The sequence below is a fragment of the Schistocerca cancellata genome, chromosome 1 (assembly GCF_023864275.1).
Source record: "Schistocerca cancellata isolate TAMUIC-IGC-003103 chromosome 1, iqSchCanc2.1, whole genome shotgun sequence".
Classification (NCBI taxonomy): Eukaryota; Metazoa; Arthropoda; class Insecta; order Orthoptera; family Acrididae; genus Schistocerca; species Schistocerca cancellata.
The window spans coordinates 560,475,635-560,499,804 of record NC_064626.1 but is presented as its reverse complement, the minus strand read 5'-3'; the positions used below and the strand labels follow the sequence as shown (position 1 = coordinate 560,499,804).

The following is a 24,170-nucleotide window of genomic DNA, read 5'->3' as shown; positions in this document are numbered from 1 at the left end:
CGCCAGCGCGGTCGCTCACTGTGCGGCTGGCACTTTCACCCGACACAAGGGCACAGTTCTTGGCACGCGCTTCACCGTTATTATATCACGGAAATCACACGAGCAGCTAACGGGAAGTTGCCGTGTCACTCTAAATCTTTTTATTCAAAGCAATGAACGCTGAGCTTGTTACATGATGGGCTGTTTATGGGGCTAACGCGAGTAACAAATCGACGTTACGTTCCACATTCATTTAAAAGACGTACCAGCTTTTCTCTGTATGTATTTCCAAGGCCACTAACTCCCACCCCACAAAATGGTATGGTGTTAGTAGGGGTTTCATTAAAACTGGAGTATTTTCTAAGTTTGTCGTGGAACCAACATTTTCGCCTTACTTTTCAAACTGCAGTTCGCTGTGTGAAGTCTTTAGATTCGTCGTCAATACGACAGCTTGAGCGCTGAACAAAGCTATTTATGGAAGAGGACATACAATGTAGGTTTTGACGGACAGCGTCTTCGTCCGTTAAAGCTTCCGTGGTCGATGTATAACTTGAGGTGCACTCGCAATTATAGAGCGCACAGAAGGTACCACTATACGTCATGTGATGCCGACTGTGTGACTATCTCTGGATGGCGTCATCATTCTCGATTAAAAATAATCATCGAATGTCATTCTGTAGGCGCAATGTCGACATCCATATTTTATCTAACTCCAAATCTTTTCTACTAAAATGATTGTGGTGTTTATGAATCTCTATTGCTTCTCTATACATGACTGCATTATAATACGATGTCCTTGCCAAAACGCTCGTCTCACTGAATTTTATTTCGCGGTTCCATCTCGAAAAACATGTTCTGCTACGGCCGATTTTCGGTATGTACCAGATGGCAGTTTCTTTTGTGTTCGGCTATGCGTGTGTTGTGACACTTCTTTTCGTGGTTGTCCGGAGGTGCACGGAATTTTTATACACTTTGTGGTGTTCAGAGTGCCGTGCATCTTTTGCCATTCTTACATATTCATTAATCTTCGTGATGGGTCTAAAGATAGTTTAGAGCCCATACGTGGAAAAGATTTCCCGATGCGATCCTTAATTTTATTAATGAACGGGAGGAAAACTTTTCCAGGCGGCAGCCGTTTGATAAGAGTACTCGTTCAATCTCTTTACCAACGTATCGCTTTTTCTTGAAGGACGATCGTAAGCGATTTAATTCATCCCGCAAATATCCCAGCTCGCAGATTATGTTGGCTCTGTCCACCATAGCTTTAATGACACCACCCTTTTGTCTAGATGGTTTGGTTCCTTTGGAGGTGTGTGTGTGTGTGTGTGTGTGTGTGTGTGTGTGTGTGTGTGTGTTTCCCGCATACCATATGGTCTAGAGTTCCGTCCAACCGTTTGATTACAAATACATCTAGAAAATTAAGTTGATCGTTGCTCTCTTTCTCCATCGTAAAATGTATCTTTGGGTTAACACCAATGAGATGCACCAAGAAGACAACCAGTTCCTCATCACCGTGAGTGCATACTACAAAGGTATTGTCCAGTTATCTGGTCTGTTACAGGACGTCTGCAGCGCTCCCTGCATCTCTCTTTCTAACATTAATAATATTTGGAGCGAAGCATTAAGTCTCCAACCCACCCACTGCCATGCTTAAAGTCCCTATCCAGCAGATTGATCACCATCAACATACCCTGACACTGTCTTAAATGTTGGTAACAACGCACATCACGATGGAGAAGCAGGCATGGTTTCACAGTTGCCTACATTAACGTTACCATATTGTAGTATATTACAAGGAGATACACGGCAGTGAAGTCTGCTGTGACTATCTCAATATTCACTACCGGTGGAAAGAAGTTTCAAGTAAACACAGCAGCGTCTGGGAGCACCCCCCTGCATATAAGCAACCTAGAGTGACTCCGTGGGAAGCGGCGCGCCTGTCACCTGTTCCCATCGTTGCCGTGTCAAGTGAGAAAAGCTAGCATCGGCGGATCATAAAATTTATCCGAGAGAATGGGAATCCGGGAACGTCGTCTGCATTAAATTCTTGCCTACAATAATTTTTTGAAGTTCAATATATCCACGAAAGTTATCAAAATTAGAAGAAAATTTTAATTTTATCGCCAGACTATTGCATTTTGCTGGTGCGTGACAGGTTAGTTAGGATGAAGGAGAAAATAAACAAGCTAGCCTCTTTGAACTGGAATAGGGGGCTGACACATTGCAATGCACAGAAGCCTAATAAATGTTTTAAGCCGACCTTAGAGTTTGTTATATTAAAAGCGTGTACCGGAGGCAATTTATCACTTGGGCGTATGACGCGGGGAAATTGACCGTATATCGGCACTAATATGGGTCGTTGTCTGGGGGAAGAGCTTGACGCGTCAGCGATAATGGACGATAGGATTGTCCTACGAGCAGCCTGGGACCCACATTTGATTAGCGAAGGCATAAGGGATAGAAGCAAAGACAAATGTTTACGTATCTCATTCTGAATCATCAATAGTTCCCTCTGGGCTCTGATGCTATATGCAAACATTACGTAATTCTTTGTGACGTCAGTGGAAATCTGATATGAGTGTTTGTTTCAATGGTTATCCCAGAGGGCAGAGCGGTAGTTGGAGTTGGGGAGGAATCAGCAGGAGAGGACTTAACTGCCATAGAAGCAACTTGTCTTTAGTGTAGTGTGTTTTGTGACGAGGCAGAATGTGGGGATAATAGGTCCCCAATAGCTGAGAACAATTACCAAAACATAGATTGCATTGAGAGTCATCTGACTGGGTGTTGTGTGATGTCCTTAGGTTACATAGGTTTAAATAGTTCTAAGTTCTAGGGGACTGATGACCATAGATGTTAAGTCCCATAGTGCTCAGAGCCATTTGAACCATTTTTGAGAGTCATCGCAAGCACAAGTCTAGAAGAGATACTATGTATCTAACGTAAGTTTTGTACACAAATTACCCAGTGAAAATATCTGTGTCAGTGCATCACCGAAACTGATACAGATAGAAGAAATCGTCTCCTATGAACTTTGTTTTGTTAGTGAGTGGTAGTTACGTGTTTTTCGTAGACAAATGAATAAATCTCGACTGTTTCTTTATGTGATTAATCCAGGTTTAAACTTTCTGATTTAGCCTTCTCAACACGTTGGTGATTGAAATGAACTCTGGACGTGTTGTAAACAAACTTCTATGCAGTGAGCAAATATCGGAATTTTCTGTGGATTTTATGATATGTGCAGGGAGCAACTTGAACGCTGTACTGCAGATAACTAGACTACCGACCAACATGGTGTTGTGGCTTCAGAGTGTATCAGTGACCACGCTGCGAACTTTGTGGGACGGAGTCAAGAAAAGGGTGGGAGAAAGTTGTTACACGTTCACGCAAGGATTGACAAGCGTAGCGTTTGACAACTACCTTCTAGAATGCTACATTATACCAAATTGTGCCCAACCCTGTAGGCTACTTTGACTGGCGCTCGGTGCCGAAAGCATTCGTAAATCTTAGAACGACCGTTGATAATATCTAAAGATCTTGTTATGAACGGTTTTGAGAAAACTGAATAAGTTTCTGTACTATCGTTATTGTTAGGCACCCCACCAAACAAATATGCAGAGTCTTATTAAAAATCTTTGAGGTGAAGTAAGTGATTACAAAGAAAAAAATTGATGTTGCTTATTGTCTGCTAACGGCAGGTATTGAGAACAATTTTACCAGATAACCATAGGTTCTAACTGCAGCTTTGTTGCGCTTCTGTCGCAAACTTGCACTCAATCTGCACTCGCGATGAGCTGGTTACAAGAAACTTTGCGGTCGCAACCATAAGTTACGGGCAAAAAATGTTCAAATGTGTGTGAAATCCTATGGTACCAAACTGCTGAGGTCATCGGCCCCTAGTCTTACACGCTACTTAAACTAATTTCAGCGAACTTATGCTAAGAACAACACACACACCCGTACCCGAGGGAGGACTCTAACGCCCCGCTGGAGGGGCCTCGCAATGCGTAACATGGCGCCTCAAACCTCGCGGCCACTCCGCGCGGCTAGTTACGCGCATTTAGGCCTACTGTTAAAATGTGATTTGAGAAAACAAGATACTTTAAATTTTAATTTTTGTTTTAATTTTCATCATTATCTTATGGCTATTTCTTTGAATAAAATTTCGTTTACACACTTCGTACATTAGTTCAAAAATTACAAAAACCGGTAGCTATTAGTGTTCATTATCAAAAATATTGCACCTCACAGCACCACACGTAGACTAAAATAATGGAGAGCTGTTTCAGTAGTAATGTTTATCTTAACAAACTCATGACATTACAATGCTTATTGCTTACCCAGCTTACAGGAAAATCTGATTGACATAATCAGTTGTGGTATGTAGGAATTAAAAGTTTGACTAGTTTTGACTGTTCAGCTTAAACTACATCTTGAGCTAACTTAACCAGTTACTGAGTTTAGGTATGAACCGCAGCATGTAACATCAAATCTACACGCTTCCGTGTGTTCGTCGCTAGTTGGCTGGTATTTTATCGCCGTAGGTCCACACCGATGGATTTTCGCCGTACGGTTACTTGGAAAATCTTGCTTGTTCTAACCTAGTCATCATGTTTCTTTTCTTGCACCCTGTACATTGATGAGCCACATCATTTGACCACCAGTTTAATAGCTTGCTTGTCCGTCTTCGGAACGAAATACATCACTAATTCTACGCATCAGAGATCCAACAGCTTGTTAGTAGATTTGTGGAGGTATGTGGCATTTGAAGTCTACGCACAGCTCATGCAATTCGCTGATTTGCGTACGCGGTGATGGCGCCCGATAGCGCCCCAAATGGGTAGCATAGGATTTACATCAGGCGAATTTGGTCGCCGAGACATCAATGTGAGTTCACTACGATGTTCCTGAAACACTGTCCGAGATATGGACAATTATACATCACCGTCGGGGAAGACATCAAGCATCAAGGGATGCAGGTGGTTCGCAGCAGTCAGCTTGTCATCGATTGCTACAAGTCCCATGCACGCGCTGGAAAATATCTCCCATAGCATAATACTGCTCTCACCAACCTGTGTCCGTGGCGTGCTGTACGTTTCGAGGCGACATTCACCTCGATGACGGCGTTTGTGGAAACGACCAGCGACCTAGTGTAGCAAACATGTGATTCACCCGATTCCATTGATCGGCCGTCGAATTCCGATGGTCCCGTGCCCACTGCAATCGTAACTGACGATGTCGTTGCGTCAACGTGTGAACAGGTAGGGGTGGTCTAACTGCGGAGCTCCATGGCAAAAAGTGTACGATGAACGGTGCGCTCCGAAACATTTGTGCGTAGACCAGCATTGTACTCTTTCGGCAGAGATGCCAAGATCACCATCTACCCTTCTTTGACAAGCCTAAGAACCCCACATTCTGTGAAGCGTCGTGGACGTTCAAGCATTTAGCGCCTAGTGGTAGTTTCATTGTCCTACCTCTTTCCGTAGATGCTCATAACAGTAGCACGTGAACATTCGACTAGCTTCGCCGTTTTCGAGATATTCGTTCACAGACTCTGCGTAATAATAATCTACCATTTGTCAGTGTCGTTTATCTCAATGGATTTCCCAATTTGCAGCCCTTATCTACGTTAGGGTGATCCCCCTTTGGTGTCTGCTCCTCTTAACATACTTTCGTTACGCGTCACGTGCCAGCAACGCCACCACGCGGCATCTAACGTCGCGGTGGGCAGTGGCCCTCTTGTTTTGGCGTATCAGTGTATAATCTAAACGTGCTTTATTGGTACCATGTTTAAAATTTTGCAGTTCCCCGGCAAGTCTATATTCGTCCTAATATTTGTACCAGTTAACAGAGGCAACATCGATGGCGACACATGAACGGATGCGTCCACGGCGGCAAGTGGTACGGGCTCGGTGCAGATGGCAGGCGAGGCAAATGCGTGTGCGAACTGCGCAGTGACCGGCCGCACCACGTCACGTCAGGTCCCAGTTTAGCGCCTAGAAGCCTTCGCACTGCCAGAATAGCATCCGCTGATAGCAGCGTATGCGCACCGTCCCGTGAACCAGCTGGCGGGGTCTTTACACGCTCAACGGTGACACCTGCGAGGAGGGCAGCGCTCGGGTACTAGCGGAGACTGTACGAAAGAAAAACCGAATACGGCGCAGGGCTCTTCAGCCTCTAAAATAATTTTAATTATCCTGAGAATCGAAACACACACCTCCCCTGAACTGTAGTCAATGGTATCGGTAGTTACTTAAAAGAAATGCTGAACGAAGGTAACAGCATGTTGACATTTCCTCATAGCAGGCCAAAATGGTTCGATACTGATAAAAAGCTGCACTTCTAGGAGGAGCATGGGTAGGTTGAATCTATTGTCACCGGATACCGGCTTTCACCCGCGATATAATTTTGTGGCGTGTGATGTCATAGGTGTGGAAGGAAGGAAGGAAAATTAAGATTTAACGTCCCGTCAAGGGCGAGATCATTAGCGACGAAGCACAGACTCTTGACTGGGCAAGGATGAGAAAGATAATCAAGCGTACCGTTTCAATGTAGCCGTTTGGGCATTCGCCTTAACTGATTTAGGAAAACTGCGGGAAACCTAAAGCTAAATCCCCCGACGGAGTTTTGAAATAAAGTCCTCCCAAATACGAGTCCAGTGTCTTACCAGTAATATGTGTCCCACGGGGATGACCAGTACACTGGCGATATTTATTTTGCTTTTGTATTATTTTGTGAATGAAGGCTGTGGTGATGTACTGATCGGTAAAAGTGCAGCCCGGGGTCCACCGTAGCGGCATTAATTCTGAACACTCTGTAGAGTAACTGAATACTGCATTCGGTAGCTTTATTACAAATTTTCACGAAACGTACCCTAATGTCAGATGTTTGAAAATCTGAATTACAATATAAAAAAAATAAATGCAGTTAAAAATCAAATACAATCCAACAATTTCTGAATGTTACGAATGATTAGGCACAAAAATTATTACACTGTTTATCAGTATTTCGTGGTCCCTTTTGATTAAATCATTTCCTCGATCAATCTGAACCATGAATTGACAACGGCCTGTTGAGCCTATTCTTGTCTCTAGGACTCCGCCGTGAAAACTCAAGTTTTCAGCCTTGATCACAAATTGTCAATCGGGTTGAGGTCGGGACTAATGCCAGTTCAAGACGGCGCACACGATGCGATGGTCAGCGAACTACTACTAAATAATCGCCGAGACGTGACGCACTGTCTCGCTGGGACACGCACTAGTTTAATTGAAACAAATCGCGAACAGCGAACACCAATTTCAACACCAAGACTACTTCTTGGTATTTTATGGCGTTAATGTTGCCCTGGAACATCTGCAGACATCCAATGCCATGTCTTGTTATACAGCCCCACACCATGATATTACTGGGATGGTTCGCAGTGGCAGTGGTGCATTCAGGTAGCAAGTCTTAGCCTCGCCGAAGACGAATGAATGTATTTTCGTCGCTTTAAAAGATGCTGATTTTAGTCTTGTCACTTGCCTTCTTGTGTCCACTCCACATGGGATAAAAACCAGACCACAATATACGTTTCTACCCCTGCATTTTGTTCAGCGAAGGTTTCCTCGCTCGCTAGTAAATCATTTTCGCAAAATTTTTGTTTGATTACTCGATCAGAAAGTTCAACCCACTAAGTCTTGAAGATAGTCCTCACGTCTTTTACAGTACACCGGCGATCTTGCAGAGAGAGACTAATATTCTACGGCATCAGTACTGGCTCTAGGATCAGTTTCGTTGACTGCTTTTTCATGGCGCTTGTAGGCTTTCCTCACACTCGACTACCCAATGTTTTTGCTGTTTCTGTGTACACACAACATTCTTCAAAGAGTGTTGTTGCTTTGCTCCGTTTACTCGGTGATTAATCAGTACTTTTCGATAAAGAAAGCACTGATTTCAATGCTAATACCGAGCGAGGTGGCGCAGTGGTTAGACACTGGACTCGCATTCGGGAGGACGACGGTTCAATCCCGCGTCCGGCCATCCTGATTTAGGTTTTCCGTGATTTCCCTAAAATCGCTCCAGGCAAATGCCGGGATGGTTCCTTTCAAAAGGGCACGGCCGACTTCCTTCTCCGTCCTTCCCTCATCCGATGAGACCGATGACCTCGCTGTCTGGTCTCCTTCCCCAAAACCAACCAACCAATGCTAATCTTCTATCGCGACAAACTTAGAAGAAATGTTACACTTTATCAACAATGTACTGTTGACCACTACAGTTACAAGACTGATTAGGAGGCTTTTTCTCAATGACGATGACGATGATGATGGTGTAGTCCCATACTCCTTTCAGAGCGTAGGGGAACGATGCGTGACACCCGCACCGCCGTACTAGGCAAGGTCCTAGTGGAGGTGGTTTGCCATTGCCTTCCTCCGACCGTAATGGGGATGAATGATGATGATGACGACGACACAACAACACTCAGTCACCTCGAGGCAGGTGAAAAATCCCTGACCCCGCCGGAAATCGAACCCGGGACTCCGCGCTCGGAAAGCGAGAACGCTACCGCGAGACCAAGATGATCATAAAGCAACACTAATACACATTTTTTGTTTCATTTCTCGGAATAGAACAAATGACAAGCTTGCTTTGTTCCTGCACAAGCATATAAAGTAGTCAAGTTTTTCAATTGCTGTCAGTAAGTCTATTTATTTTCTAAAAAATATAGCATCTCATTTTCTAAAAATGATAATTACTTAGTTTACATTCGTAAACAACACATAGAAGCATAATCTCGTGTCACGACTTTTGTTACGGTAGATTTCGAAGAGTGATTTTCGTCCACCATTTTGATCACGTCAATGGTCAAAGGACACAGGTGGTATTGGTAGGCTCGATATTTCCTAGACATCGGTAGTTAAGTTCTGAACCGACCATGACACATTCGTTCGAGAACAGTGAACTTTGTTTCTTGCTGTATCTGAACTTTGTACAGCCTCATCCTCATTACGATATGAATAATCTCTAGGAACCACTAATGCTCTGCAACTAAACAATGATACGACAGAACGATTACTGTTTGATCAGTACCGACGGTCACGTACGCAAGTGCTTGCAACTGTTGCCAATACAAAACATTATCGAAACGAGTTTCGAGGCACATGCCGATAAATGACTTAAATTCGTTGTTTGTAAACTATTCATGTTCATGTGCCCAACAAGCTGTGCACAGGCTGACGCTACCATATAAATAGCTGTGGCTTGTGAGTCAGGGAAAACTATATATGACACCATAATACACCTTATAAACAATTCATTTTTATGACTTACCGTCTGTCTTTCTGTAACTCATGTTATCTTTTGTTTCTTTCATGCTCTGTAACATTCATGCTCTGTAACATATCTGAAAATAAGTTTCTAAACAGATGACTGTAAATATGAGGCTGCGGTGTAAGGAGTATTGTCTGCGTTCCGTTTTGTCTGCGCAAGTGTAAGTCACTCGCCACATCGTCATTACGTCACCAGTCAAAGCCAATGACTGATATCGGTAAGTTAAATTCACCAGACTTCCGATTCTTTCCCCCGCCCCTCCTTCCTCAATCGTACGATGTTCGGGTAGGAGGTTATAGAAGAAAATCGTGTGCATTGTGCGCATCACATCAATGAAAGAACATTTTAATAAAGCGGGTAATTTGCAAAAGACGACATTGGTGTGAAACATGCCTGATGGTACGCCAAAAAACTGTTCCAGTTACAAAGTTACAAGATAATCATAATTCTCACACTGGATGATACAGCTATATTAAAGTTGGTCTCTCATTTCAGCATTACATCGGCAAGCAACCGTGCACGACATGCGCCCATCCGCTCGTGAGAGTTGGTCCGCGCTCACGCCACAGCCGCAAAGAGGTGGTTCAAGGTGACATATGGTATGGGAAGGTAGGGAACGGTGAGATCGGAACAAGGCAGTTTCGCAACGATTCTTAATTCTACTGCCGATAATGTGATAGGGAGATGTATCGCTCCGCGGTGGCTCGTTAATGTGTGTCGTCGTAAATTTATTTTCTACGCCTGTTGTAACAATGAGAAATGTCAGTGGCATGAAGCATGATCTTCCTTGTGACTGATGCAGCCAGCCTTACGATGAATGCAAGTTTAGGGCGAAATTTAAATTGACAAACTTGTATTTCGTTACTATTTTATTTAAATGCTAAACATAGAAACACAGGACGTCAAAGAAATATTAATCTTTTCTGTAAAGCTTCAATGGCTAGTGCCATTTTCTGAGCACTGCTAATTCGGAGACAAGTCTTTTAAGTTTAACTCTGTTAGTGAACTGTTTTGTGTACATTTCGTTCCCTTCACTGCGGACAAAATTTGCTCTTACAAGTAAGTAGATGAAAACATCGACATAATCGTATCTGCAAACTTGTAAAGTCGTGAAAATTTATATTGAGTAAAATTCTTATTGAAGTCTGACAGATTAACTCTGTTATGAATCTTATCACGCAATTGTCACACTGCACGTCTGTAGCAGTTTCCACATTGTCGACAACTGAAAATCAGTGAAATTGCACATCGCTTTGGCAACCTGAAAAGCAATATGGTAACTTTCTCGAATTGCAGATTCATTTGTTGAGTGTTCCTTCAGAGGGGAATAAAAATCATAGTGAATATGCTGGAGAAAACTATTCAGACATTTATTTCTCTGCTCTCATACGAAGCTTTGCTTAACAGAGATTTCTTTAATTTTGCACTTTCGATTTCAAGTATTCATAATCCTTTGCACGGAAGCTTTTGTAACGTCGTTGTAAAACGCTTTTTTTCCGTTGTGTTCAATCACACTGTGCTTATCAATGCACCATCGCAAACCATAAACACACAGGCATTCTGCACTGACGTGTTGTAAATTGATGTTGCCGGCTATTATTGTGTTTTTCACCGATTTTGAAAGAGCTACTCTTCTTCCCCTGTGCTCCGTAATGATGTCTGGCCACACCATTCGCCCTGGAGGCTGGCGAGTGAGCGTGAAAGCTCTTGTTCGCCCAACCGCATCCTGAAAAGGCTTGGCGTATGTGGCCGTGTCTCAGAAACGAGAATTTCTTGTTCAATCACTTTATTCTTATCGTAATGAGGGTGTGCAAAGTCTTCTGATCGCCATAGTTACAACCGATCGCCTGTGTACGCCCTGGTGTACCGTCGCGCAAGGCGGCGGGCATCACATGCACTTAGCGACGCCAGTGTTAAGTGGCCGCTCTAACGAGGAACGTCACGCTGTTGGACTCACTAGCAGCGCCTTAATTACTTCTCATACAACGTGACGCCGTTTGCTCTTCCCCCGCCTGACAGCTTCAGGATCACCTTGGAAAACACGTATCCTACACCGACTGAACACAGCGGTGCGAAAAACAGGTTGACTACTTCCATTGACGGAAAAAGTCGCGCAGTGTTAGGCAACGGACTGATTTCAATTCTCGTACTTCATATCTGATTATTACAATTTGCATGTGTTGTTGTTGTTATCCACTAATGGGCCCAATAGGACCACGCAAGTAACAACAAATCAATGTCGCTTTTGATGGTTGGCCTCCCTTTGTTCCCAAATTTGTTTCATCCTTTCGGAATGAACTCTCTTTCTTTCATCAGACCACGATGTTTCAGTCTGTTTTCTAATTTCCCTCTGACCAACTTTCCAATCACATATCTTTCGTCTGAATGTTTTTCTACCCGTAACGTCTGCCGGAGATACACTGGCTACCTAAAGATCCTCCTTAATCGCAGTGAACCATTTAATTGGCTCAATTTTGGGCTTACTTCTGTTTTCGTAGAATTCTATTACATGTTTTGTCAACCTAGTGGGTGCCGTTCTTTTAATGTGCCCATAAAATTTATGTCTTTGTTTTCTCATGTCACCATGTGTGTCTGTGTATTCTCCTGTTTCTTTATTACTTCCCAGCCTATTAGTTTCTCTATCAGTAATTTTGGGGCCTAATATTTTCCTAATAATCTTTCTTACTTTCGAATTTCTTCAATGTGCCTCTTTCTATTTAAAATCAAAGTTTCTGCTCCATGAACACATCCAGGTTTGATTACAGTGCTGTAATGCCTAAGGTTACTGAATTTGGAAAGTGATTCTTTGTTATAAATATTTTGCAGTGTTACAAATATACACGTAAAAGACAAACATGGCTTGAGGTTTTTGTGTGTTTTTTATATACCAGCAATATTCGTACCATAAGATGCCTGTTGGACTAAACTGTCAAGAGTTCTTGGAAGCACTTAAATTTCATTTGGTCCATCCCAAATCTACACGACACCTTCCCTGATTACGACCGCAGCCCCAATGAACCCACACTTCAGTACACAGGACACCAAGCAACATATGCCAGGTCTCAAGCTCTGACAGATGGCTTACTTACCATATGAAACATTCCCTTCCCTTTAGTCTTTGGAATTGAGATGTAGTACCACCTCAATTGCTCACTCCTTATAGAAATACACTGTTGGTCTCACCTCAGACCACACAGCCTGCAATTTTCGTCTCACCTCAGGCCACACCACCTGTAATTGTCTTACCAGTCCAATTTTGTTCTCACCTCAGCCTAGTTCTCATCAGACTAGTTTCAAAATATTTTTCCAAGTTCTGGTACAGTTGGCGATATCTTCAAAAGACAAGCTAAAGAGTGCACCAGTCACCACCCAGTACCAGCCTGTTTCAGAGCAGACTAATCAACTTCCTCAGCAGCGTTTTTACATTTATGGTTAAACACTGTCAAGCCTTTTATATGGGTAGGATGACTATGGAGTTATCAGCGAGGATGAGTGGACCTAAACCAAGACTTGAAAAGTGTGCTCACAAATCATTCCCCTCCAGCGATTGCTTCGCCCTCCAACTCCATCCACACACTGTCATCACAGCCTCGCCACGGCTCAGTGAAATGATGTCAAGTCAGTTGTCCTGGATTGCGAACCATACCTACTCCCTATAAGGAAACATGAATTCAAATTCCAAAAGCGATCTGTAAAATTTGTTAGAAATGCTAATCCTGAAAAAATAAAAATGAACTCTTCAATTTCTTTTCAAATTCTGAAGAATGTGATTTTATGTTTCTATTTAAAAACTTGAAATCTTCTAAGGCGAAAAAATGAACTAAACTGTTCCTGCACTCAATTAACAATTTTCGAAATGAAGAATACTATGTCCATATACCGCATCATCTTTCACCAGAAACTGCTTAAGCTTTCGATGGCATAGTGGTAGATTTTTGAAAACCATGAATTTTGTCAACATACTTTTTAACAGCACTAAAAATATCAAAAGCTATTGTTCCTAGCAATGGAACTAAAGCTTTATTATGTGAATAAGAATTAATGGTTGATTTAGATCTCTCTAACTAGTACTCTCGTCCAACAGTTTGCAATTACGGTAAACTGTTTAGTTTTCAGGTGTGACCCATATCAAGAAGTAGAATTTTTACATAGTTACATTAAGAAGTAACTATTCTTAAATATTAGTGACATCATTGTAACCAAATGCTTTTGCCATATATATTGCACATTCTTTCACAAGTATGTCATTACCGAAGCACTTTTGGTCTTTTCCGAATAATGAGCGTACATCATATGTGCGGTTAAACACTTTTCTGTAAGACTTGATGGGCCAGGTAACTTTTCTACTTCTATTTTTAGCTTATTCACTAAAGCACATCACCCGTCATGAAAGTAACACCAGCATGTACTTTCATGGAGTGAAGAGAAATGAGAAGTAAGATTACTATCTTCATTTTGACTTAAGCACTTTTTAAGCCGTGTGTATTAAATGTTCATATTTTTCATCAGAATTGTGTAAAAAAATAAATAAAAAAAATAAAACACCACATACACTTAATCCACCACTCATCACTGAAAACAGAGCTTTCAGTGTACTTTCTCTCTGATCTTCTCAAAAGTAGTAGCAGTCATAGTGATGACGAGAATCAAAACCAGAAACCAGAATAGTAGCCACAGTAGCAACCAAAATGACAACATGAGCAGTAGACAGATATTAAGGAGAGAAAATCTGAATAAATCGTTGAGAGCAACTGATGCCTGTCAAGGTGTGAGACTGTGCCGGTATGCTTTGAGGAAGCAGTCGATGGAAGAGTAACTTTTCCCGTCTTGCTCTTCTTCTTTTATCATATTTCTCTTCCTTATCTCTCCTCGTACTCTACACTTTATCCAACCAGTTAGTTCCTCCTCTTATTATCTTGTATAATATGTATGTACTTACATCAATCTTTCTCTCATCTACTACCTTCTCTGCCATTTCTGTTCTCAGGTTTTCAAATTTCATCCAACACCAACAATCCAATTATATCTCTCATCCGGTCTGGATAATCTTCTTTGAGTGGGTTTCTCGATGACTTTTCCTATGAAATTCCTTGCATTTTAAGTCTTACCAATTTCTTTTCCTCCACTCTTTTTCTCTCTTCTGTCATTTACTGTCTTAGGTATCATCACAGGAGTTCACAAAAAATTATGCTCAATGGGAGGGTCATTCTGCCAGCTAGTGGCCATCATCACTATGTGGACAGTCACATAGTGAATACATGTAAACTGGTAAGGAACAGAGTACTTTCAGTGTGGCTTTCTGTTAATCTTGTATGTTTACCAGTAAGTAACTTTTAGACATACATGATAGTAGGCACAGGAAAGTTAGGGTGGGGAGGATAGTCTGGAAATGTCATGTTCTTTGACATTAATGTTGTGAAGGCTACAAGAACATCAGAAGATGGACACTTCGTACCTCCTCTGTTTTCAGAAACAAAATTCCAGCAACCAAAGAAAAGATTAAATTTAAAGGCTACATGATACATGTTGGCAGAGCAGCATCTCAAAAAGCATTGCTAATGCAGTGAAGTGAAACCATTCCAGACCACAAAATTAAAGTAACTGATCACCTCCCTCCTCCCCCCCCCCCTCCTACTCTAGAATGGAAGGCAGTTAACCTAGTTTTGGTTATTTAGTATCAATCCATGAGACCTCATTTAACTTTTCCATCCTTTTTTACTTTTCAATTTTTTATGGAGTAGTCTTGTGAAAGCCTACATGAAGTTAAATGCAGCATATGTATATGAAACTGAGTGCACTTTAAAACTAGTATGAAGATGTCTATAAATGTATTTTTACAATAAATTTTGAAATGGATAATTTCTCCTTCAGTGCCCCCTGTCTTAATGCTGACAGAATTAATCGATGTACCTCCTATTTCCATACTGAACAACACTATTATACTAATTCTTTTTTGTTAAAAAAAATAAAAAATAAAATTAAAAAAAAAAAAACACACAGTTGTATGTCCCTGAATGTTGCAGTTAACACGCACAGGAGTCACAGAACTCTACTAGTACAAAATAATTTTTCTCATCAAACTTTACAAAAAGTGTTTCAAATTTCTCCAGAAATATTTCTGCTTGAACACTGGGATATACTTAGAAATTCAAAGATAGCAATACTTCTTTCACTGGCACATTTGGGAAGAACCTTAAGTATATAAAAAGAAAATAAACAAACTTAGTGAGTGAACTGATATTCATGAGGTTTAACTTATTAACTACGCCTCTGAAAGATAGGTGATCAACCTGTTCTATGCTAAAGGAGCACTTCACTTCATAACCTTAAAACTGTTTAAAACATTTCACACATGTCAAAGATTGACTTGGAAACAGATAAAATTACAGAATAGAGGCAGAAATTTCACACTTTACACACAAGGAAATCACACTGTGAAGTTTCTTGAGCAAATTTTACATTATTAAACCAACTTTCGTTATTTCAACTAGTGGAGCCCACAAAAATAACATATTAAAACAAATATTATTCTGCTCCACAGACTTTATGTTTCTTTTTTCAGTGTTAGCGATGTTGTACATTAGAATCTTCTAATACAATGTTGTTATGTCCAAAAATGGACTAATAGCTCAATACCTAGGTCACATTAAAACAGAAATTTTTGTGAATGTAAGACAGTGTTACATGCCGGAGATGATCCTTAGACAGTGGTCTTACCTGTGATGTACTAGTACATCTGCAGGGCTGCCACTCACAATCCACTTTGTATGCTAGTGTAAATACTTACCCGTAATATCAATTTCAAAAGATGCAATCCTGGCTTAATACTTACTTGCTGTATCACTCAAATGCAAATTATACCTGATTAAAAAACTGCCAAAAGCCTTACCAAATTTAAAGCTTTCTATCCTTTGTTACATTCATATTTAATTTTAAAGCAATATAAAAAACATGAGAACAGATGCCACGAACAAGTGGTGATCGTATTGGAAACACATTGAGTGAGTTTTCACTTCGTGTTCTTTACGTGTTATCTGCTGTATAATTGCTACAAGAGTATTATGCTCTTTGTTGTTTCCATGTCAATTGTGTTTTTGTTACTTGGTTCAGTTTGTATAATGTGTTTAGTTTATAACTATTTTATGTGGAAATCTGTCTCATTATGTTTATTAGTTCTTGTGTGCAGCTGTTTTTATCCATTGGGATTACGTTCAGTCAGTCTACGAGGTATCTGAGGCTGGCTTGATTGTGTGCTATGGGATTGTTAGATCTGCTGTGTGTGATTGCACTGGTTCTGAGAGTTTTGTATACACTGAGAGTTGGTTTGGCAGTTTTTGTTTTCTGTTCTGATGTTTAAAGAGTCTATTTTCTTGTATCTTTTGGTTCCCAGGGTGAAATGGATGTTTGGGTGGGCAGTACTGAAGTCACTGTGTAATTGCAATATCTGATCAAGTATTCCATCTACCAAGCAAATTATTTCAGCAACATGGCAGTACCAATATATTACTTTATACTTCTTAGGTTCTAATATTTCCTCAACCACTTTGTTTTCAAGATGGTTAGGTAACACATCCATCAGTAAGCCACTTATGGGCGATCCCCTTCCTGTTGGATATTGAATTGATCTTTAAGCCTGAAATAGTTTTGTCCTGTGATAAAGTTCAAAATGAGGGAAACTTCTAGGGTCTGGTAAAATGTTTGTCTTCACTTTCTTTCAATTATTTTCATTGTTTCTGAAGTTGGTAAGTGGATGTATGAGGTTTGCTCAGAAAAATAACAGAAATTTATTTATTTTTTAATTTTATCATCATTTTCACTGATTATTGGCCGGTTACCCCTTTAAAGTCTCCCCTATTCATACACTTCTCCCAGAAGTGTTTCACTTTCGTGAAGCAGTCCTTGACAGCTTCATGTAAGATGCCTTTTAAGGCCTGTGCAAATTTGTTTTTATGTCATCAATACTCTGAGAATAGCATCTTTACAGCACTGAACATAATTTTGGAAATAAGAAGAAATAACAAGGAGCCTGGTCTGATGAGTAAGTTGTGGGAGTAGAATCATCTGGCTTTTGGCACAAAACTGATGAATTGACAAAACTGAGTGTGCAGGTGCAAGAACCAAGAGTTTACTCACCACAACACTGGTCAGTTTTTGCAGATGTAACCATTGCAAAACACCTTGATAGTACACACAGTTTACCATTTCACTTTGAGGCAAGAATTTCAAATGTACAATTCCATTTAAGATGATAAAAATAGCAAGCAACACTTTGAGATTGGACAAAGACTGACTAGCTTTCTCAAGATGTAGAGATCCTTTGTCAATCCACTGTGATAACTGAACTTTTGTCTCAATGTAGTAGCCGTAAGTGCATATTTTGTCTCCTATTATGAACCTTTGCATGAATGTTTCATCATCACTGGCTTGTTCACGGAGTTCTCAACAAATGTCCACTCTATTTTCCTTCTGTTGTGCTATCAAACATCAAACTGCAGACCTTGTGTGTTTGTGAAGCAGACGTCGTAGCCACTAAACGACGGAAAAAACATAGTAGCTCATACTTGGCACTCGTGGTAGCCTCAGCTTCTTTTCCATTGCACATGACGTATACTAACCTCTTCTGCTATTTCTCGAACGGTTGATCAACGATTAGCAACCACCAGATTATTGATTTTCTGAACATGTGGGCTCAACGATTAGCAACCACCAGATTATTGATTTTCTGAACATGTGGGCTCATCTGTTGAAGTGGAAGGTTTTCCTGGTCAAGAATAATCTTGTGTCTACTGACAACCAGTTTTAAATCATGTAAACCATTTGTAACATCTGGTATGACCCAGAGCATCAGCTCAGCAAGCCACAGTTTCATACATTACAATGTTCCTCCATAAAATTGCACATTTCAAAAATGGCTACCAACACGAACACATTGCATTCAAACAAGAATATCACTAAAACTAAATGATGTAGTAATACTTCAAAAACACGTGATTACAAAGGAGATAATGTGCAATGCAGTGCTGCCAAATGCATATCTCTATATCTCCATTTACGCTTAATTCAAGATGTTCCATTATTTTCTGAACAGATTTTGTACACTGATGTAATGTCAAATGACAGTAGTGTAGCTGCGTTGGGTATTTTCGTGTCTTTGATTTTGAGGATAAGGTCATTGACATTTTATAAGATACTGTTGTTTGTACACACATAATGTATTATTTATTTATTATTTATTTTTAAATAGTGAAGTGAGCATACACCTCACTAAATATATGCTGGTACAGCTCCGAAGTTTATCACTGGTCACATTGGCACACCAGGTTTGTGAATTGTTGGTAAATTAATGTGCCTGTCCTTACTTTGCTATACATTCACTTTTTGTAACAAGATCTTCTATTCTGCTGTGTCCAACGAAGGTCAGTATTGTGTTTTGGCTTCTACATTTCCTAATATGTGGGTCTGTATTCAACAGTTTCTGTTCTTCATTCTCCTGTTTCTTTTCAATTACTGTAACTATGTGGGATGTCACCTGCTCAGCAACCTTGTAAGGCACTACTGATTGTTCAACGTGACTGCCTTGAAATAAGTGTGTCTTGTAAAGTGCAGTGTTAAGCAGCTGTTTCTTCGAGTATAATCCTTGGATTTCCTTTCTAACTCATGAAAATTCCTTTGCGCATTGAGTGGATATGACATGCTGTTTACATTTAACTTGGCATAGTTAGGAGTAACATTATCAGCTGTTTTTTTTTTTTTTATTAAACTTTATGTCTGGTATGGTTTTGTGGAGGTGAACTGTTGTATTCCTGTATTTCTTGCAGAGCTTTGAGGGAAATGCCTAACATGGAAAAGAAATTAGGCAGATTATGATTATCAACAGAAAAACCAACAATGATCACAAGATAATCACAGAGGAGAAAACAGTCCAATACGTACACAACAAACTCAAGACACACCATGCAAAAATCACAAAAGCAGACAAGAGGAGAACATTGGTCATCTTGCATGAAAGGGACTATACTGAGGAAACACTGAAGTACGTAAAGTAAAGTAACAAGGCAGTAAGGTGAACCTACCAAAAGATTATAAAGAAACCTACATTAAATCCACTGTAACAAAGCCAACAAAAAAGGACACCACAGGAAGATCAAGAGCACCCACACCCAATAGTTTATCTAAAATTTGCAAGTCTGGTGTGCCGATCACACCAGTGATAACATCCAGCAGTAAGCGCTCCCATAAGCGGCTTACTTACCAATATCTTCTTTACCAAACTGAACACAAAACTAACCAGCATGAAGTAAATGAGAAGATACTACAGTTACACAGAGACTTAAATACTGCACACCTAAACATACACTCTACATGTGAAATCAGAACGGACAAGAATATAAATTTCCCAGATATCAAAATACAAAACAAAATTCACAAACACCAGTTCTCGATATACAGAAAGCCCGCAACAATGAGTACAACAAACACAGCAGATCTAACCATCCCACAGTACACAATCAAACCACCCTCAGATACTTCCTACACCAACTGAACATAATTTCAGTGGATGAAGACAGATATACCCAAAAATTAAACATAATAAGAACAGCTGCCATAGAATATGTTTGCAAACTAAACAAAATATGCAAACTGAACCAAATAATAGAAACACAAATGACATAAAAACACAGACAACATTATTACAGAACAACACACTAGTAGTGACCATAAGGCAGAGAAAACGCAATGCACACATGAAGAAGAGGCCACAAACAACATGTGGCACAATAAATGACATCTGACAGCTAAACAACCCACAGAATAGGAAACATTATGAGAAAACAACCAATGCTACCTAAGATAAACTGACCAAAGCACGCATTTCATACTTAACATGCAAAGATTGCAATTCACTGTAGTTGGGACAACATACAGAAATTTTAAAATAAGATACTCTGACTATTTAAGATCATTGAGAAGAATGCTCCACATTTGCAGACCACCTCATTGAAAATAACTACCACCCTATTGGCACAGAAACAGATCCCCAGATTACAAAACACAGTAATAATTCATACCACTTATTAACAATAGAAGAAAATTACCACATCAGAATGTTAAAATAATCAAAAAGGACCCTGGAACAGAAAATTATTCAACACTCTAAGTAAAATACAAATTCAAAATTCATGGGGAGAGGGGTACCACCACCAACCACTAGTGAAACAAATGACTGTCTTATCTGAATGTAAATGTCTTGTCTGAAATGTAAATGTGCAGGGAAAACTGTGTATAGGCCACAGCCAACAAGCATGAGAAAACTTAACTAAACGTTGTTCTAAATCCACTGCAGAATGTATATAAACTACATTAAATAATTTTTAAAAACCAAAAACCTCAAAGTTTGACTGATTCCACTCAGTTCACTTTAAACATAAATGCAATAGCAACAAAACATTCAGCAGTCACAAAATAGCTACTTGCGGCTCTGGAAAACTCAACTACAGGAATCGTAAAATGGGGCACATGGTACTATTTACCCAGAATACATTGTTTACAGATTATATGCTAAACAAAATTCAATACAAATGTTGCCTTAATATCCCTGAGTTGTTGCCTTAATATCCCTGAGTTGCAGATCGCAAGCTGTATTTGAGGGTGATTTCTGTTGACAACTGCCGGGAAAAATCAATTTATTGCTAACCTACACTAAATACATTCATTTCAGAAACAAAAGAAAAATATCCACTGATGATGCTACAACTGAGGTGAAATATGCTTGAGTATGAAACAAAATAAAATAATTTATTCATGCAAGAATGCAGATTGGTGGATCCTCTTCAATTCATTATCCTTTTTTAACACTAGCTGAAATCTCAAGGTACATTTAGTATTTTTACACATTGCAAGTGTCTGTGAATGAATTACTAATGATCCTCCTAATTCTACACCATAAACAGGCTTAAATTCTGAAGTAAATAACAATTCTGTCTAGACAGTTGTCCTATAGTAAATATGGACTGTATCTATCACACACTGTACATGACTTACTGCACCATCCTACCGATAATAATACAGTGTGTCCCTTTTGAACCTTCCACATTTCAAAGACCTAGGGAAAAAAACAGCAGATACTGTAATGAAATATCTAGAACATCTCAAAGAATTTATATTGCTCCATCAGGCGTGCCAATTACTGTCGCCAGAATGCAGCACGACTGCATGATCTGAAAATGGTGACTCTGCAGCAGCGCATGCAAACAGAAGTGTGGTTTGCAGAAACAAAATAACTGATTACTGTGCAAGGAAATTATCATACATTAGATGGACATGATTCACCTAATGTGGAAACTATTACAGAATGGTATTGTAAGTTTCTGGCAACTGGAAGTGTTCTTAAATATTCTGGCGGTTTCAGAAGAGACAGTAGATGAATGTTTCTCAGGGGCCCATGTAAGTCAATTCGGCGTGCATCTAAGCAACTTAATGTACACCAAGCAACATTGCATCCTCTAGTACACCATCACCTACCATCTATATGCTTAAAAAGTGCACATGCTGCAACATCTGATGTCCAACAATGAGAAACCATGCCAACAACAATTTTCTAAGTACCGTACATGCTTCAGTGTACTGACATGAATGCCAGCTTCTGGAAAGGTCTTTATTCTCAGATGAAGTAAGCTTTCACATGTCAGAAACGGTTAATCAGCATATGTTTGGATTTGGAGTTCGCAACATCCACAAACACTCAATCAACGTGTTTGTGATAGCCCTAAACTGAACATCTGGTATGGGCTAATGCACAACAGGATTACTGGACTGCCCTTTACTGAAAACATTGTGAATAGGTCAATGTATCTGAACGTGCTGGTTAATGTATCTGAACATGCTGGAGCAATTTGTATACCTTTGTATATCCTCTGATACAGAACTTGCAACTCAACATCATCTCTCAACAAGATGGAGCTCTGCTGCAATGGTCAATGGCTGTTCTGAAGTTCCTGGATATGAAGTTTCTCATTCGCTAGATCGGGTGTGGTGGACCCAATGCCTGGCCACCACATCACGACATAATGCTAGATTTCTGTTTGTGGGAATTCATGAAGGACTACATGTATACCACCAAAGTGGATATTATTCCTACGTTAAAATGTCATAACAAAGATGAGATTGCAACAGTGAAAGAGGACATGTTACTATGAACGTGGTATGAAACTGACTGCAGGCTCCATATTCTTCGTGCTGCAAATGGTTCACATGTAGAGAAGTAATTACGATTATTAAATAAATTCTTATAAATGTTCTAGCATATGGTGCAACCTCATTATCATATCTACTGTAGGTTTGTTTATCCTGGGCCTTTGAAATGCATGAAGTTTGAAAGGGACACCCAGTACTTTCCTCTTGCTTCACAATTTGTGGAGTTTGTAAAGATAGTCAGGCAAGAATCAATCTTGAAACAACAAAACCCTAAAAATGATAACATAACTTGCCAAAGCCAGATATACCTGTATCGGAGGGGGAGAAGAGATGGGAAACTTAACTGTGTATGAATATGGAGTGAGTTTCTGAAATAGCATTAATACTTCAGTTGTCATTCCGGAATGTAAAAACAATATCCTGCACCCACATCCTTACATCACCAGCAATACTATGAAACACACAATGAGTTAGTTAGTTGTCCAATGACATGGGTATTGTATGGAAAACAATGAGCTAGTTTGGGCTTGTGCACTCAATGGATATTTTGACATTTCATAATTTCGTAGTAGGAAATCACAATACTTCTATTACACTCTGAAATACCATTTTAGTGAATAATCCTGCTAATAATTCTGGCAGAATTCAACCAGCACTGATAGCCACCATATTACTTTTCTGAAGTTACATATTCTGAGAAAGTACCAAGCTCCATCTTCTTTTCACAAACAAAGTCACACACGTGTGTGTGTGTGTGTGTGTGTGTGTGTGTGTGTGTGTGAGCATGCACGCACTTCAGAAAAAAGATAAACATGGAAGTAGCATTAATACTTACGGAAGTAGTTTAGTGCCTCTCGGATCTGATCCGGATTTAGATTTAGATCTATATCGTCTGGTCTTAGGGCCGGTGCAGGAATGTACCAATCCTTATTCTCGTATCCTAAAAATGTGTTTTTGTGAAAATATAAGAGCATATACATAACACAAGAAAATACATACAATGGCAAAATTTCCTAAGTCACAAGAGGTTTAAGACAGAACATTTATTATACAAGATTTGTTCATAAAAGTCACAGACTTACTCACCAGCAAAGGGGGTCAAAAGAGACGATGTAATAAGACAATCAACAATACAAGTTTTCTCATTTACTGGTTCCTTGGCATATCACAAATGAATTATTTGGATACTGCTTGTTTTTGTCAACACCTGAATGAAACTTTTATAAGAGTAACTATAGTAATTTGAGATAGCTCCATTTCATATTTGGCTTTGGACAAGACTGCAGAATTACAATGTGTGCAACTGACATTCACCGTATTTTCAAAAACTTATGAATTTAATACTGAAGCATTGTTTTAATTATATGCACAGCAGATAATTTCAGTTAATTGTCATAGCACTGCTAAATATACAGTTTCATAGTTTGTTTTTATAAAGGATGTGTCCGAAAGAATAGTAAATGGTAGTATAAACTAATTTGAATAAAACATACCATATAACAAGCATGCAATTTTACTGGTGAGAGAGATAAAACTTTTCATTTCACATGTTGGTACTCCAGATGCTATGGGTTTAATGGCTGTTTGTCACTTCTGTTTGGAAGATCAAGATGTGAGGCTGTGCTTCAACTTCCAAAGTTGAATTGTTCAACTGAAGTTGTGGCTATGGTTTGTTGGACAATTTTACAGAACTG

The 24,170-nt window shown here is 39.8% G+C and overlaps 1 protein-coding gene across 2 annotated transcripts in view; it reads right to left on the bottom strand.

The window, feature by feature from the left end:
* Positions 1-24,170, bottom strand: part of LOC126181074 (trafficking kinesin-binding protein milt) — a 243,176-nt gene that overhangs the window by 165,507 nt on the left and 53,499 nt on the right. For both annotated transcript variants that reach the window (XM_049924745.1, XM_049924741.1), the window contains exon 3: positions 23,312-23,416. Coding sequence is in view for 1 of the 2 variants with exons in the window: in XM_049924741.1 (XP_049780698.1) it covers positions 23,312-23,416 (105 nt within the window). In the remaining variant the exon portion in view is untranslated. The remainder of the gene's footprint in view (positions 1-23,311; positions 23,417-24,170) is intronic.